The sequence below is a fragment of the Felis catus genome, chromosome B4, assembly GCF_018350175.1.
Source record: "Felis catus isolate Fca126 chromosome B4, F.catus_Fca126_mat1.0, whole genome shotgun sequence".
In the NCBI taxonomy this organism is placed as follows: domain Eukaryota; kingdom Metazoa; phylum Chordata; class Mammalia; order Carnivora; family Felidae; genus Felis; species Felis catus.
Genome location: NC_058374.1, coordinates 32,157,313 through 32,176,010, shown reverse-complemented (window position 1 = coordinate 32,176,010; position 18,698 = coordinate 32,157,313). Strand labels below are relative to the sequence as shown.

The window sequence follows — 18,698 nt, the reverse complement described above, 5'->3', positions numbered from 1 at the left end:
CTTTGTGGTTGTTATAATCTAGAGAGCTGACAGATGTACTAAGCAAGTAAACAAATAACAGAATTGGATTATTTCACACAGTAGTAAGTACCATGAAGAATATAAAACAGTTGTGTATAGTCACTTCAGTGGGAGTGAAGTGGCGAATTAAAGTTCATTTGGATTGGGATCAGGTCAGGCCTGAGAGAAATGTGTTTGAGCTGACACCTGAATGACAGAGGCCAGAGGTTAAAATATCTCTCCAATTTATATATCTTCATTTCAGGCCAGATATCCCAAATCTTCTATTTCAGGTTAAAAAAAAAAAAAAAAAGCCATTCTTTCTCTATCTCTTACTTCTGTCTCTGTCAGTCCTATTTCCCTTTCTTCAATTGGAAGGCATGGTTGAAAACCCAGCATAAAATTATGAGGATCGTAGTGAGAATAGAAGGAAGGATGAAATGACATTTTGCAGGAAAAATATATTAGGACATTGTACATATGGGTAGAGGAGACTAAAATATCAAACAGTGTACCAAGGTTTTAAGCCTTGGAGTCTAGAGGCTTGAAATTAGTGTGGGAGTGCAACTTGTGTACATGGTTGTGTCTATACAGCTTTGGAGTTGTACTTTCAAGAATTGTATTTTGCATCATCTCCTAGAGTTGGTGGTAAAATAACACAGTTGAAATTTTTGTTGCCTTTGTTTTCAGTTTTAGTTGTCTGCACATGTAAAGTGGACTTTTCATTTTGATGCAACGAACATTAGAAAGTGTGCGTTTTAATATAAAGATTTTGTGGTTATTGCCTAAGTATTTATATGTCTTTAACTATATACACATGACAGAACCTTTCAGGTGGTAAGTAAGCATTAAAGGCATTGTAGTGAGGGGCGCTTGGGTGGCTCAGTTGGTTGAGTCCAACTTTGGCTCAAGTCTTTATCTTGCGATTTGTGAGTTTGGGCCCTACCTCGGGCTCTGTGCTGACAGCTCAGAGCCTGGAGCCTGTTTCAGATTCTGTGTCTCCCTGTCTCTCTGTCCCTTCCCTGCTTGTGCTGTATCTATCTCTCAAAAATAAATAAATGTTAAAAATATATGTATCAAAGGCATTATAGTGAAATCTAGGATTGTGAAAAGTGAGTACTAGAATGTTTCTTTTTAAAAATTTTTTTTAATATTTATTTATTTTTGAGAGAGACAGAGGCAGAATGCAAGTGGGTTAGGGGCAGAGAGAGGGAGACACAGAATCCAAAGCAGGCTCCAGGCTCCGAGCTGTCAGCACAGAGACCGACACAGGGCTCGAACTCACGAGCTGTGAGATCATGACCTGAGCCTAAGTCGGATGCTCAACCGACTGAACCACCCAGGTACCCCAGTACTAGAATGTTTTGAGCCCTTTCTACATATTTTATTTACTTTAAAGAACTCTATTCATTTCAGTAATTCTTAGTTACTTGTCTTAGAATATGTTGAAACATTATAAAGCGATTGTCCTGTGGTAGACAAAGTGATTTTACCTTTGTCAGTTTTGCCCATACTTTCTACTGTCTGTAACAGTCTATTTCATTTTCTGTCTACTGATCATGATCTCTTTTTGTTGTTGTTTAATTACATCTTTTCCTGGTGATGAAATATAAGTTGAATGACTACCTGGATTTTTATTTTTTAAGCATTTTTTTTTGTTTAGTTCTTTACAAAGTGAACTTACCAAGAGAATCTGGGAATGAGTTAATTAGATGGTAGAAGGATTATAGAAGCCCCTTGGGGAGGAGTTATTGGGCTATATGAGTACTGAAAAGTTTTAGACCAAATCCTTGAGTTTAAAAAAAAAATTTTTTAATGTTTATTTTTGAGAGAGAGAGAGAGAGAGACTGCGCACGTGAGCAGGGGAGGGGCAGAGAGAAAGAGGGAGTCACAGAATTTGAAGCAGGCTCCAGGGCTCGATGTGGGGCTCGATGTGGGGCTCGATGTGGGGCTCGAGCTCACGAACTGCGAGATCACGGCATGAGCCAAAGTCAGACGCTTAACTGACTGAGCCACCAGGCGCCCCTACCCTTGAGTTTTTTAAAGTGAAACTGGGGTGATAGGGTTTTTTCCCCCACTCTAGAGGTCATATATTTTGGCTCTTAAGGCCTTGCAGAGAAAGTTTGGCTAATACTTTTGTTCCTTTTTAATTATATTTCTAATTTCTGCATAATTAATTTGATATATTACCAAACTATTTTATAGTTGATTTATAACCCAAAATTATTGTTTTAAAGTTGCAAGTTATTTGTTTCACTACTGATTTTAACAGTTATTTGTTTTCCTACTTACTTTAATAATAATATTATATTTGTTTTTCAGGTATCTCAACACCCAGTTTATTAAAAAGAATAAATTGACAGAAGCTGACCTTCAGTATGGCTACGGTGGTGTAGATATGAATGAACCACTTATGGAAATAGGAGAGGTAGGAAATTCTTTAAATGACTGGCAAGCATAGGAGTGTTTTTATATATATATTGAGGTAATTTCATTCACTGTCCTTTTTTCAAGGACACTGTGTTGACTACCTTAAAATTGTCGAAATTTTTTTTTTAAGTTTATTTATTTTTGAGAGAGAACAAGCAAGGGAGGGGCAGAGAGAGGAAGAGAGAGAATCCAAAAGCTCTCACAGCAGTCTCTGTGCTGTCAGTGCAGAGCTTGACATGGGGCTCAAACCCATGAACCAGGAGATCACAACTTAGACTGAAATCAAGAGTCAGACACTTAACTGACTGAGCCACCCAGGCACCCCCAAAATTGTCAAGATTTGAGACATCCTAAATGTTAATAAAACACTGCAGTGATTTCCTAAGAATCTTCACATAGATGAGAACAGAAGAGATGTGATTAGTATTATTTTAATAATTAAATTAATGATAGATGAATAAATGACAAGGTTAATAGTTCCACTATGAAAAAAGCTCATAAAATGCATTTTAAAAATGTTGAGACTCTTGCAGTTAAAAAAGTGGAAAGGTCATGGACTTGAGAGGAAATACAGATTTATGGATGTAAGAAATTATTTTTTAAGTTTATTTTGAGAGAGAGGCAGCATGTGTGTGTGCATGCGCGGGTGGCAGAGGGGCAGAGAGAGAGGGAGGGAGGGAGAGAGAGGGAGGGAGGGAGAGAGAGAAAGAAAGGAGAGAGAGAGAAAGAAAGGGAAGGAGGGAGGGAGGGAGGAAAGAAAGGAAGGAAGGAAGGAAGGAAGGAAGGAAGGAAGGAAGGAAGGATGGAAGGATGGAAGGAAGGAAGAAAGAAAACCTTAAGCAGGCTCCACACTCAGCACAGAGCCTGATGTGGGGCTTTATTTTACAACCCTGGTATCATGACCTGCACCCATATCAAGAGTCAGACGTTCAATCGACTGAGCTATACAGGTGTCCCATGACAAATTTATTTTAACTTTAAAAAGTAATTAAATCCAGAGTGAAACAATTAAGTGTGCAGGTCAGTAATTCATTCAGATTCTTGAGGCACAGTGCAAATTTAAATGTGGGAAGTTACATAAAGCATTTTTCATTGTGAAAGAAATACTCTAGTACAATGTTTGTTTATTTCACGTACTACGTATTTGTTGACTAACCAGGCACTGGGGATACAATGGTAAACAGACAGAAGTTCCCTGTCCTCATGGGGAAGCAGTGCCAAATAAGTACAGAAATTAATGTTAAATTGTGATGGGTGTTAATAAAAGAAATAAACAGCTAAGATGCAGCATGAGGAAAGTTTTACTAGAATAATCCTTTTAGAAAGAAATTTGTCATCGTCTTTCAGTAGACTTTAAAATGTTTAATTTGTTAATTAGGTAATCCCATGTCTAGTAATCTGCACTGTGAAAATGATAAATATGGAAAAAAAAGTTTAACTGTTTAAGAGTATTCCTTGTAATCATTGTTAGTAAGGGTGACTAATGGGTAGACAATCCAAATGTCCAATATCCAATAGTAAAAAATCATACATAGAAGAATATATACAATATGATTTTGTTATAAAGGCAAAGAGATGAATTAGTAATAGAAAATACTTCATAGAAACTTTAATAAAGGGGAAAATATTTTATGAAAAAATGTGGACACATTGTATGTTTAATAGGAATAAAACTGCAGGGGGAAAAAGGATGCAGAGTAATGGATTAGTGGGAAATAAACAAAATCTTAACAGTAGTTGCTTTAGTTAGTAGGGTTATAAGAATATTTTAATGATGGTCCCTTATCACCAGCATTGTCAAGCTCACTCCTCCCAGAGGAAATCACCATAAACCATTTGGTTTTTGTCTTTTCTGAATTTTACCTGCACATTTGCATGTAAATATTTATACATACAATTTAATTTTAAATGTTAATGGAATCATAGCATATATACCATAATGATATCACACTATATATCTTGGAACTTGTATTTCTTGCTTGTTTTGTTTTTTGGCTAATGTGTCTAAGTGTTCTTTTTTGTTGTTGTTGTTCATTTATTTTTTTAATTTACATCCAAGTTAGTTAGCATATAGTGCAACAATGATTTCAGGAGTGGATTCCTTAATGTCCCTAACTCATTTAGCCCATCCCCCCTCCAGTAACCCTCTGTTTGTTCTCCATATTTATGAGTTTCTTATGTTTTTGCCCCCTCCCTGTTTTTATATTATTTTTGTTTCCCTTCCCTTATGTTCATCTGTTTTGTATCTTAAAGTCCTCATATGAGTGAAGTCATATGATATTTGTCTTTGTCTAATTTCGCTTAGCATAATACCCTCTAATTCTATCCACGTGAGGTGTTCTTTTCTTATAAGTTTATTTTTGTGAGAGCTCAGTATTCTATAATAGGGATATAAAATAATTTATTTATCATTTATTAGACTATTCTCCTTAGTTTACAGTTCTTGTTGAAAATTCCACTGTGAATATCATTGTTCATTTGTTCATTTATTAAGTATTTTTTAAACCCCTTTGTGTGCCAGGCACTTTTCTATATGCTCGGAATTCAGTAGTGAACAAAATAGACACAAACCTCACACTCAGGGAGTTAACATTTAAGTATATATCTCTTTGTACATGAGCAGAAATTGTCATAGAGTTGGTACCTGGAAGTCAAAGCATCCTGAATTTTGATAGCACCACCAGCTTGCTTTCAAAAGGCTTTAGTTTTCTCTCCCACCACAGCTATAAGATCACATTTTCTTTTGTATCACTTTCTTTTTTCCCTGTTGGTGCTATTTAAAAATATAAAAATAAGGGGAAACTTGAAGAATGTTCCTTCTGGGAAGGCAGATGCTTTTACTTATTTGAAATGGAATTACCAATTGATCAGAATAAAGTTACCCCAGGGAAACAGAATAGAGGCTAAAACCAGACTAATAGCTGTATAGATGCAATTAAGTTGGAAACAGAGGAGCAGTCAATTTTTGATACTGAAATAATTTGTACTCTCTATGGGAAAAGTGTATTGGAATTTAAATGTGGAAGGCAAAACTTGAAAACTTTTAGAAGGCAATATAAGAGCACACATATCCCTGACATTAGGCTAGGGAAGTTCTTAAAAGACATGAAAAATACAAACAATAAAGGAAAAGATTGATAAAATGGAGACATTAAAATATAATGTATTTTTACTAAACACTTTTAAAAGAACTCAAAAGTTAAGTCACAAAACTGTGACAAATTGCAGTATATACGTCAAGGGATTAATTTCTACAGTATTTAAGAACTCCTAGTTTTTATTGAAAACAAGATAAATATTAATAGAATAATGGGCAAAAGAGATGAATGGGCATTTCACAGAAAAAAAACTAAGACATACAATAAAAATATAAAAAGATGCCCAGCCTCGCTCAAGAAGATGCCAGTTAAAACCAAAAGGAGTTAAGAGCACCTGAGTGGCTCAGTCAGTTAAATGTACTGACTTCGGCTTAGGTCATGATCTCATGGTTTGTGGGTTTGAGGCCCGCGTCAGGCTCTGTACTGACAACTCAGAGCCTGGAGCCTGCTTTGGATTCTGTGTTTCTCTCTTTTTCTGTCCCTCCCCTGCCCGTGCTGTGTCTCTCTCTGTCTTTCAAAAATAAAGAAACGTAACAAAAAACAAAAAACCAAGGAGTTACTAAAACAGTCTACAGATTGACTGTAATCCCTAACAAAATATCAATAACACTTTTCACAGAACTAGAACTGATAATCCTAAAATTTGTATGGAACCACAGAAGACCTCAAATAGCCAAAGCAATCTTGAAGAAGAACAAAACTGTATCACAATTCCTAATTTCAAACTATATTGCAAAGCTGTAGTAATCAAAACAGTATGGTACTGACACATAAATACACATAGATCAATGGAATAGGATAAAAAGCCCATGCATACAAACCCACACTTCTGTGGTCAATTAATCTATGACAAAGGAGGCTGGAATATACAGTGGAGAAAAGAGTCTTTTCAGTAAATAGTGTTGTGAAAACTGGACAGCTATATGCAAATGAATGAAACAACCACTTTCTTACACCATACACAAAAATAAACTCAAAGTGAGTTAAAGATCTAAATGTGAGACCTGAAACCATAACATTCATAAAAGAAAAAACAGGCAGTAAAATCTTGGACAGCGGCCTTAGCAACATATTTGTGGATGTTTCCTTCAGGCAAGGGAAACAAAAGCAGTAAGAAACTATTGGGACTATACTAAAATAAAAAGCTTTTGCACAGCAAAGGAGACCATCAACAAAACAAAAAGCCAACCTAGTGAATGGGAGAAAATATTTGCAAATAACATATCTAATAAGGGTTAATATCCAGAATACATAAAGAACTTATACAACTTAGTACCGAAAAAAACAAACAATTCAATTAAAAAATGGACAGAGGACCTGAATAGACCTTTTTCCAAAGAAGACATACAAATGGCCAACAGCCACGTGAAGAGATTCTCAAATCACTATCAGGGAAATGAAAAAATCAAAACCACAATGAGAAATCACCTTACACCAGTCAGAATGGCTAGTATCAAAAAGACAAGATAGAGTGAGTGTTGGTGAGCATGTAGAGAAAAGGGAATTCCCAAGCACTGTTGGTGGGAATGTAAATTGGTGCAACCACTGCGGAAAACAGTGGTTAAAATTAAAAATTTTTAATTTAATTTTAATTCCTCAAAAAATTAAAAATAGAAATATGATCCAGTAATTCCACTGCTGGGTATTTATCCAAAGAAAATGAAAACACAGATTCAAAAAGATCTATGCACCCCTATGTATATGCAGCATTATTTACAGTAGCCTAATTATGGAAATAGCCCTAGTGTCCACCGATATAGATGAATGGTTAAGAATTGGTACACACACACACACACACACACACACACAATGGAATACTACTCAGCCATAAAAAATGAAATCTTGTCATTTGCAACAACATGGATGGATCTAGAGGGTATAATGTTCAATGAAATAAGACAAAGACAAATACCATATGATTTCACTCATAAGTGAAATTTAAGAAACAATACAAATGGGGAAAGAAAAAAGAAGCCAAGAAACAGATTCCTAACTACAGAGAACTGGTTACCAGAGAGGATGTGGGTGGGGGCTGGGTGAAATAGGTGAAGGAGATTGAGTACACTTATCTTGATGAGTACTGAGTAATGTATAGAATTGTTGAATCATTATATTGTACACCTGAAACTAATAGAACACTGTGTGTTGACTATACTGGACTTAAGACAAGAAAAATATTATAGGGACATGCAGACATTTGGTAGAACTATAAAGCAAGGGAATGATTTAACACAAATTTCAGGGTGGTTGTAACCTTTGAGGGGAAAGTAGGAGGATATGTGGTACAATGGTAATGTGGAAGTTGTGTTTCTTAAACTGGGTGGTGAGTACAGGAATGTTTTATTTTATTATTCTTTTAGTTGACCTTCCTTTTATGTTTGTATGAGAGGTTTTGTAATTTCAAAAATCAGCCAACAGCTAAATCACTTTAACATAATTCCTTTATTTCTATTAGTCTTAGCCTTTCCATAATACTGGGCATTTAACATTCAATAAATTCTATTTCATAAAAATCTGATCAATTATGTCTTTAAGACTTTCAGTTAATGATAAAACCTTAATTCTGTTTCTTGTACAAGTCTGATGTGGTAGTCATTTTCATTTTAAATTAGAAATTTAGCGGCTCCTGGGTGGCTCAGTTGGTTAAGCATCGAACTCTTGATTTTGGCTGAGGTCAGGTTCTCTAGGTTGTGGAATTAAGCCCCGCCTCAGGCTCTGTGCTGAGTGTGGGGTCTGCTTAGGATTCTTTTTCCGTCTTCCTCTGCCCCTATCCTGCTTGCCCTCCTTTTTGCGTGCATTCTCTTTCAAAAAAAATAAATAAATAACTTAGAAATTTATTTTTTATGTATATTCAGTTTTCATTTGAATTTTGAAATTTTGGTTATAAATACTTGAAAGAGTATTTTTACTTTGAAGAATCTTTTAACATTTTAACAAATGTTAAAAGTAGTTCAGCCTTGATAATTTTTATTTTTCCTGGCAGCTAGCATTGGATATGTGGAGGAAATTGATGGTTGAACCACTTCAGACCATCCTTATCCGAATGCTGCTCCGAGAAATAAAAAAGTGAGTACTGATACTTATCTTCTTGAGTCAATTCTAATTTGCTGTTTGAAATGGTTTCAAATAGTGTACCGTTGCATGGGTGTTGACTAGACATAGGCCATGTGTTACTTAAATGAGCCTCATTTGCCATCTAAATGGCAATGTTTTAAATTGTTTCATAATTATTTTTGGCAGGTCTTTGGTCCAATATACTTAATAAATAAATAAATCCCTGAAGGAAGTGACCTATTATTTGTTGTTGCAAGCCTGGTACCCTCTTGGATTTTCCAGGGCAGTGCTGAATTGTTTGAACATGTTCTGTCAGTTTAAATCCTGATGAGGGTAACCTACCTATTCAAGAAAACAGATTTTTCTAGGTAGTTGGTTACTTCTTAGCCCCAGTGTTAAATCAGTAACTTGCCTATTAATGTGAGGTTGGTTTATGGGAAAATGGCTTCTCATTTTACTCAGGACCCAGTGTTTTGGATTTTACCTAATTGCTTTGTGAATAGAATTGGAGACAAAGTAAGTTTTCCCGTGGAGTCCAGAATAGAACATCCTTGCATTCGTTCTGGCCTAAAAGATTCTTACTAGGCTTCAGCTTTGGGGAGCCTAAAGCACTAAAAGTCACTCATACAGATGTGTATATAATAAATATCAGGTTATTGGAACTGATATTGTAGGAATTATCTAGACCAGTGAATTGCAACGTGATAACAGCCACTCCATCTGAAAATGCTTTCTCTAAAGAATACCCAAATATGGAGTTTTTTATGTGAGGGAAAAAAAAGGAAAGCATTGTTCTTTCTGTGAGCTCCTACTGGGAAATAAGGGACTTAAAAACAAAAAACTAAAGAAAAACATAAAGCCACGAAAAAGGGTAATGGAATATTTTAAAATTTATTGTTAATGCTAAGTAGAAAGTAGATGGTAGCAATTAATAACTTGGTTTTAAAAACCTGTCGCTTCCCTTTTAATTATTCCATTTTTTCTAAAGGTAATGAGGAGAGAAAAGGCAATAGTAAAGCAGTAGGGTGGAACAATTTTTTTCTTCTCTTTTCTCTACTAAACTATAATTAAAAGAATACTCCCAACAATATTTATAGGTTCTAACATAATTTATTTTTCTATTAAATATTAACTTTTTTCTTAACTTGGAATTCAGTTATTTTACATTGAAAGTTTATTGAAAATAATGTTAAATTTTTCTGAATGTTAGTTTTTTGAAATGTCTCTTTTAATATGTTTGTCCCAACCTAGTAAATTTTCTTAAGTGTGATTGTTAGCTTGTTAAAAATGAATTTGATGGAAGATTTTAAGAAATTTTCTAACTGTATAAGAAAAATAATGCAAGTATATGATATTCTGGAAAAGATACATAGATTATTTGGTTAGAGATATTAGGCCAACTGTTCTTAGTTTTGTTGTTATAATCAGCTTCCATTAAAGTATTACTTGACATGCCCTACTAATACCTCATTTATTTTTCATGTGTACTCTATTACGTCAGTGTTATCCCAATTTTACAGCTAAGTAAGCTAAGGCATAATAATAATAACAATAATGGGGCACGTGGGTGGCTCAGTTGGTTGAGTGTCTGACTCTCTTGATTTTGGCTCAGGTCATGAGCCCAGGGTCATGGGATCAAGCCCTGCATCAGGCTCTGTAGTGAGCATGGAGCCTGCTTAGGATTCTCTCTCTCTTTCTGCTCATCTCCCCTGCTTGCGCCCTCTCTTGCTCTCTAAAATAATAAATAATAAATCAGTAAATAGTAACGACAACAGATAATAAATATGGGAACTATGTGCCAAGAAGTGTTCTAAAAGCTTTACTGGCATTATCCCATTAATCCTCACCACGCTGGAATGTTGATACTATTTCCATTTCCATTTTACAAATGACGACATCAGTGGTGGCACTCTAAGAAGACTAATTTGACTCCAGCCCCTATTTTCTTTTTTTTTTTTTCTCTTCAGCTCCTATCTCCAACTTACCAACTCTATATCCATTAAGCCTGTCTTTTTAATTCACAGAATATTTCTTTCATTCCCAGTTCCAATATTTTAGCTTTTATATACATTTGAGTTTTATAGTGCTTTGAGTATTCTAGTATTTTCACACATAGTACTTTGTATGATCTTAAGGTGGAAGCTTTATTTATAAGTAAATAAATTTAACTTTCAATAGAGAGAAACGACTCTTGAATTTGATATAGCTAAGGAAAGAGAGTCCATGCCTAGAAACTTCCAATTTGGGTCTTTCTACTATGTTGCTTTAGTATTGTTAGTATTGTTAGTATTGTTTAGTATTGTTTCCACTATGTTGCTTTACCCATTGTTGTTTGAAATAATATGGCCAGATATCATAACTTCCGTTACATGGACAAGTGGCTGTGTTAAGTATTTCCCCATTGATAAACTTGTCTGAACAGGATGTGAAGGTGAATATTATCATAGACTCATTTACAGATGGGGAAAATGAGGCTTGCGAAGGCAATCACCTTACTCAGGTCACATAACTAGTACATGGCAGAATGAGAATTAGGATTTAAGGCTAACAGAGAGGTATTTTATTATATGTACCTACAACTTCTTTTTGGAAAGAGCTCCACTAAACTTACAGTTTAGCAGAGCATATTACAAATTTGATTTCCTATCAGCTTATTTAGTTTCCTTTCCTGTAATCACCACTGCGTTCCTAGGAATTTTCTACAAGTGTCTAAAGAATAGGGGTGCCTGGGTGGCTCAGTCGGTTAAGCATCCGACTTCGGCTCAGGTCATGAACTCGCGGTCCGTGAGTTCGAGCCCCACGTAGGGCTCTGTGCTGACAGCTCAGAGACTGGAGCCTGTTTCAGATTCTGTCTCCCTCTCTCTCTGACCCTCCCCCGTTCATGCTCTGTCTCTCTCTGTCTCAAAAGTAAACATTAAAAAAAAAAAATTACTGTGAACTAATGGTTTCTTAAATCTGGCCAGTGAAAAGTTTACACAAGGGATATTTAAAAGTATTGCTCTACAAAAAAATTATAAAATATGTTGATTGTACACAATTAAAGATATATAGAAAGTTAAAAAAAATTAGAAGGCCTTCATTTTTCCCCTAATACCTTCAATACTGTTATTTAAAGCAAATCACTATTAAGGATTTAAAGTATTTTCTGAAAAAATTCTCTATGCATTTAAGATTGTGTGTACATTTGTTTATATGGATGTGCATATGTATATATCTACATACGTATAAATACTACATACAGTATTACACACACATATGTACATGCATTGGGGGAATTTACAGAAGTATTACGAATACCTAATAATATATTCTTAGAAATTAGAATAGATTAGTGGTTGGTATGAGACTATAAGTATGGGGGAGTTGCTTTATGGTGATACAGTAGATGTATATTTTGAATATGGTGGTAGTAACATGAATCTAGGTATGTGATAAAATTTCATAGAATTACATAAATACAAATATACACAAATGATTATGTGTTAAAGCTGGCAAATTCTGAATAAGGTCTATAGGTTGTATCAATGTTGATTTCCTGATTTTGACATTGTGCCATAGTTACGTAAGATGTTACCATTGGAGAAAATTGGGTGAACATGTCCAGGACTGCTTTCTGTTATGTTTGCAGCTTCCTGTGAATCTGTAATTATTTCAAAATTAAAAAAATTTTTTTAAGTTTAAATGGCACATAATATGTGAATATCCCTGTTTTCTTCCTTTTAGCTGTAACTTTCTTCTCTTCATAAGTGACTACTCAGAATAGTTTGATTGTACTTAAATATTTGTTTATTTAAGTACAGTGGTTATATTTATTTTTTGTGGAAACTTTATATTCCTTTAGGAAGATGATGAAAGCTTTAGAGCCTCCCCACATAAAAATACTCAATATGCATATGCACACAAAACTTTACGTTTTAGAAGGTTTATGGATTCCTAGGATCAGAATTGCTGCCTTAGCATTTATATGGCAGATTTCTTTTTCCCTAAGAGAATCATTTGGCAGATTGCAATCTGAGATAAGTCTCTATGCTTAATGTTTGTTGAATTGGAAAAGTTTTTATTTATTCTGACATTATAATTCAGCAGCAAAACAATCATGACTTTAGTATCCTTTCTGTTGCATAATCAGAAACAAAGACAAGAGTTTAAGTGACAAATGAGAAAAAAATTTTAACTTTATAGCTCCTTTTTTTTAAGTTTATTTATTTTGAGAGAAAGAGAGAGAGAGCATGAGCAGGGGAGGGGCAGAGAAAGAAGGAGAGAGAAAATCCCAAACAGGCTGTGTGCTGCCTGAGCTTGGGCTTGGTCTCATAAACCGTGAGATCAGGACCTGAACCAAAACCAGGAGTTCAACGCTTAACTGACTGAGCCACCAAGGCTCCCTGCTCCTTTTTTTTTTTTTTTTTTTAATTCTTCCTACTTTCTGTTCTGACATCATACCTCTGTTAGATACCAAAGTTTTCCTACAAGTGTGGTTCCATTATCAGGGCTCTGTTCCATTTGTTTGTCTATCTTTGGCCCATATCTCACTCTGTTCATTATTATAGCATAATAAGTCTTGATATCTGGTCAGACAGACTTGCCCTCCATAAGCTAGAAGTGTTCTTGCTGTTATTTGGCCCTTTACTTTTTCATAAGGCCCTTTACTTTTTTTTTTTTAATTTTTTTAACGTTTATTATTATTTATTTATTTTAATGTTTATTTATTATTGAGAGACAGAGACAGAGTGTGAGCAGGGGAGGAGGGAGAGAGAGAGGGAGACACAGAATCTGAAGCAGGTTCCAGGCTCTGAGCTGGCAGCACAGAGCCCAATGCAGGGCTCGAACTCACAAACTGAGATCATGACCTGAGCTGAAGTCAGACATTTAACTGACTGAGCCACCCGGGTGCCCCCCTTTACTTTTTTTTTTCGCACAGATCCTGGTCATATTTTGTAAAGGTGATTATAAGTTGCCTAGAATAAATTTTTTGTAGGATTGAAATTCAATTGAATATATAAGTTCATTTGGAGGGAATTTACATCTTTACTGTATTAAATCTTCCTATTCATGAACATATCTGCTATTTTTAATGCCTTCTTTAAAGTCTCCTAAGTTTTTATAAATATATCTATAAAGGTTCTTCACTCCTTTGATTTATTTCAGGATACTTGGTATTTTCTGATACTGTTAGAAAAAATTTGTTCTGTGTAATTATGCATTCTATTTGTTTTCTGCTAGTATATTGAAATACAACAGGCTCTTTAATATATAAATCTTAACATTTAGCCTCCGTGTTAACTTCCGTCATTTGTAGCTTCTTTTCCCAAAAAAAAGGTCATTTCTAATAATTTGTGCTCATTTTTGTGCTTTCTATGTCAGCTGTCATAATCTGTAAATGATAGTTTTGCTTCCCTTGTGTGTGTGTGTGTGTGTGTGTGTGTGTGTGTGTATTTGCACACGTGCACACGTGCACTAGCCTGTGCACACACACAACACCTCATTGGCTAGGACCTCCACAGCAGTGTTGAAGAGGAGTGATGGATAATGAGCATCTTTGTCTCACCCCTGATTTTAAAGGTTACATATGTAACATTTCCCTATTTAAAATGACGCTTCCTTTAGCTTTTTTTAGATACTCTTAATCAGAATGATGAAGTTAATTTGAATTCGGTGTTGGATTGTATAAAATGACTTCTGATTCTATTGAGAGATAAAGTTTTTTTTCTATTAATCTTTTAGTGTGGTGGGTTACATTTATGAATTTTCTAATATTAAACTATCCTCATATAACTAGAATAAAACCCAGGTTGGTTGTTGTCTGTAATAATTTTATAACATGGCTGCATTTGATTTGCTAATACTTTGTTTAGAATTTCGAATCTATATCCATGAGTGGAATGGGCCTATAATTATTCTTTCTCATAATGTCTTTGTCTGGGTTTGGTATTAGGCTCATTCTTGTAGGTTGAATTAGGAACTATTCCATCTTTTTCTTTGGAGTAGAAGAGTTTCTGTAAAATTTTTCAGTGTTTAGTAAAACTCCCTGCAAAACCATCTGCGTCTAGGGTTTCTTTGTAAGAATAATTTTTTTTTTTTTGCACATTCACAAAATAACCTTTTGCCTTTATTTTATTTTGAAGTATAGCTGACATGTTAGTTTCCGATGTACAAAATAGTGATTTGACAATTCTATACATTACTCGGCACTCATCACAATTAAATGTGGTCACCATCTGTAACCATACATTATTACATTATCATTGACTGTATTCCTTATGCTGTACTTTCCATCTCCGTGACTTACTTATTTTATAACTGGAAGTTTATGTCTCTTACTCCCCCACCTATTTCGCCTGTCTCCCCTATTCACCTCCCCTCTGACATCCACCAGTTTGTTCTCTGTATTTAAGAGTCTGAATTTTTTGTTGTTACTTGTTTTGTTTTACAGATTTTACCTATAAATGAAATCACGTGGCATTTGTCTTTTTCTGTCTGACTTACTTCATTTAGCATAATACCCTTTAAGTCCATTCATGTTCTCACAGATGGCAAGATCTCATTTTTTTTTTATGTCTGAGTAATATTCCACTGTATATATATACCATATCTTCTTTATCCATTCATCTATCAGTAGCTATTTGGGTTGCTTCCATATTTTGGCTACTGCAAATAATGTTATATATACATAGGGGTGCCCATATCTTTTTGAATGTGTGTTTTCATTTTCTTTGAGTAAATACTCACTAGTGGAATTACTGGATTATATGATATTTCTATTTTTAACTTTTTGAGGAACATCCATACTGTTTTCCACAGTGGTTGTACCAATTTACATTACCACCAATAGTGCATGGGGATTCCCTTTTCTCCATATCTTCACTAATACTTGCTATTTCTTGTCTTTTTGATACTAACCATTCTGACTCATGTGAGGTGATATCTCATTGTGGTTTTGATTTTCATTTTCCTGATGATTGGTGACTTGAGAATCTCTTCATGTGTCTGTTGGCCATTTGTACATCTTCTTTGGAAAAAATGTCTATTCAAATCCTCTGCCTGTTTTTTAATTGGATTTTTTGGGTTTTTTGGTGTTGAGTTGTAGAAGTTCTTGATGTATTCTAGATATCATCCTTTCTTGGATGTATCATTTGTAAATACTTCTCCCATTCACTGGGTTGCCTTTTTGTTTTGTTGATGGTCTCCTTTGCTGTGCAAAAGCTTTTTATTTTGGTGTTGTCCCAATAGTTTCTTACTGCTTTTGTTTCCCTTGCCTGAGGGTACATATCCATAAATATATTGTTAACAGTGATACCACCTGTGTTTTCTTTTAGGAGTTTCATCATTTCAGGTCTCATATTTAAGTCTTTTTTTTTTTAAGAATTTTTTAAATGTTTATTTTATATTTGAGACAGAGAGACAGAGCACGAGTGGGAGACGGAGAGAGAGGGAGATACAGAACCCAAAGCAGGCTCCAGGTTCTGAGCTGGCAGCACAGAGCCTGACGTAGGGCTCAGACTCATGAACTGTGAGATCATGACCTGAGCCAAAAAGTCAGATGCTTAGCCAACTGAGCCATCCAGGCGCCTCTCACATTTAGGTCTTTAAGCCATTTTGATTTTATTCTTGTGTATGGTAAAAGAAACTGGTCCCAGTTTCATTTATTTGCATGTAGCTGTCCAGTTTTCCCAACACCATTTATTGAAGACACCATCTTTTCCCCATTGTATATTCTAGCCTCCTTTGTCATAGATAAATTGACCATAGAAGCATGGGCTCTCTATTGTGTTCTATTGCCCTATATGGCTGTTTTTGTACCATACTATTTGGATTACTACAGCTTTGTAGTATATCTTGAAATCTGGGTTTGTGATACCTCCAGCTTTGTTCTTTCTCAAGATCGCTCTGACTATTCGAGGTTTTTTGTGGTTCCATACAAATTTTAGGATTACTTATTCTAGTTCTGTGAAAACTGCTATTGGTATTTTGGTAGTGATTGCATTGAATTGGTAGATTCCTTTTGGGTAGTATGGACATTTTAACAGTAGTGATTTATTCAATCCATGAACATTGTTTATGTCATTTTCAGTTCTTTTCATCAATATCTTACAGTTTTCAGAGTATAGGTTTTTCACCTCCTTGGTTAATTTATTTCTAGACATCTTATACTTTTTGGTATAGTTACAAGTAGAAATTTTCAAAAATTTCTTGGGGCGCCTGGTTGGCTCAGTTGGTTAAATAAGCATCCGACTTCTGCTCAGGTCATGATCTCACGTTCCATGAGTTTGAGCCCCGCGTCAGGGTTGTTGGGGTCAGTGCTGACAGCTCAGAGCCTGGAGCTTGCTTCAGATTTTGTATTTCCCTCTCTTTGTCTCTGCACCCCCCACCCCCTCTCTCGCACTCTGTCTTTCTCTGTCAAAAATAAACTTCAAAAAAAAATTTAAATTTCTTTCTGTGTTATTAGTGTATACAAAACACATTTCTGTATATTAATTTTGTATCCTGCAAGCCTACTAAATTCATTTATTAGTTCTAATAGTTTTTTTGGTGGGATTTTTAGTTTCTATATATAGTATCATATCATCTGCAAATAGTGACAGTTTTACTTCTTTCTTACCAATCTGGATGCCTTTTATTTCTTTTTTGTGTGTGATTGCTGCAGCTAGGACTTCCAGTGCTATGTTGAATGAAAGTTGTGAGAGTAGACATTTTTGTCTTGTTCCTAATCTGTAAATAGTGACAATTTTACTTCTTTCTTACCAATTGGGATGCCTTTTATTTCTTTTTCTTGTTTGATTGCTGCAGCTAGGACTTCAGTGCTATGTTGAATGAAAGTTGTAAGAGTGGACATTTTTATCTTGTTCCTGATCTTAGAAGAAAAGCTTTCAGGTTTTCACCATTGAATATGATGTTAGCTGTGGGTTTTTCATATATGGCCTTTATTATACTGAGGTATGTTTTCTCTAAATCACTTTGTCGGGTTTTTTGTTTTTTTATTACTAAATGTTTATTAATTTATTTTTGAGAGAGAGAGACAGCAGAGGAGGGGCAGAGAGGGGAGAGAGAGAGAATCCCAAGCAGGCTCCATGCTGTCAGCACAGAGCCCAATGTGGGGCTAGAACCTACGAACTGTGAGATCATGACCTGAGCTGAAATCAAAGAGTCTGACGCTTAACCTACTGAGCCACTCAGTTGCCCCTGTCGGGAGCTTTTATCATGAATGGATGTTGTATTTTGTCAGATGCTTTTTCTCTATCTGTTGAGATGATCATATAGTTTTTATCCTTCCTCTTGTTAATGTAAGGTATCACATCGATTGATTCATGAATACTGAACCACTCTTGCATCTCTGGAATAAATCCTACTTGATTGTGTTGAATGGTCCTTTTAATGCATTGTTGAATGTGGTTTGCTAATACTTTGTTGAGGATATTTGCATCTGTGTTAATCAGGGATATTAGACTGTAGTTTTTGTTTTGTTCTTTTTGTTTTTGTTTTGTATTTTAGTGATTGTCTTGGTTTGATGTCAGGGTAATGCTGACTTTGTAGAATGAATTTGGAGTATTCCCTCCTCTTCTATTTCTTGGAATAGTATGAGAAGGATCATTGTTAAGTCTTCTTTAAATGTTTGGTAGAATTTGCCTGGGAAGCCATCTGGTCCTGGACTTTTTGTTTGTTGGGAGTTTTTCGATTACCAATTCATTATCATTACTAGTAATTGGTCTGGTCAAATTTTCTATTTCTTCCTGATTCAGTTTAGGAGATTGTATGTTTCTAGAAATTTATCCATTTCTTCTAGGTTGTCTAGTTTATTGGCATGTACTTGTTAGTGGTAGTTTCTTATTCTTTGTATTTCTCTGGTATGGGTTGTTATCTCTCCTCTTTCATTTCTGATTTTATTTATTTGAGCACCCCCCCCCCCTTTTTTTTTGTATGAGTCTGGCTAAATGTTTATCAGTTGTGTTCATATTTCAAAGAACCAGCTTTTGATTTCATTGGTGTTTTCTTGTTTTTTCTTTAGTCTCCAGTTATTTCTGCTCTAATCTTTATTATTTTCTTTTCGTTTAAATTATTTATTTTGAGACAGAGAGAGAGAGCATGAGCAAGCAGGAGAGGGGCAGTGAGAGAGGTAGAAAG

The 18,698-nt window shown here is 35.1% G+C and overlaps 1 protein-coding gene across 9 annotated transcripts in view; it reads left to right on the top strand.

The window, feature by feature from the left end:
* Positions 1–18,698, top strand: part of CUL2 (cullin 2) — a 155,840-nt gene that overhangs the window by 94,917 nt on the left and 42,225 nt on the right. For all 9 annotated transcript variants that reach the window (XM_006933355.5, XM_023256527.2, XM_023256526.2 and 6 more), the window contains 2 exons: positions 2,323–2,428; positions 8,512–8,594. In XM_006933355.5, coding sequence (XP_006933417.3) covers positions 2,323–2,428; positions 8,512–8,594 — 189 coding nt within the window. The remainder of the gene's footprint in view (positions 1–2,322; positions 2,429–8,511; positions 8,595–18,698) is intronic.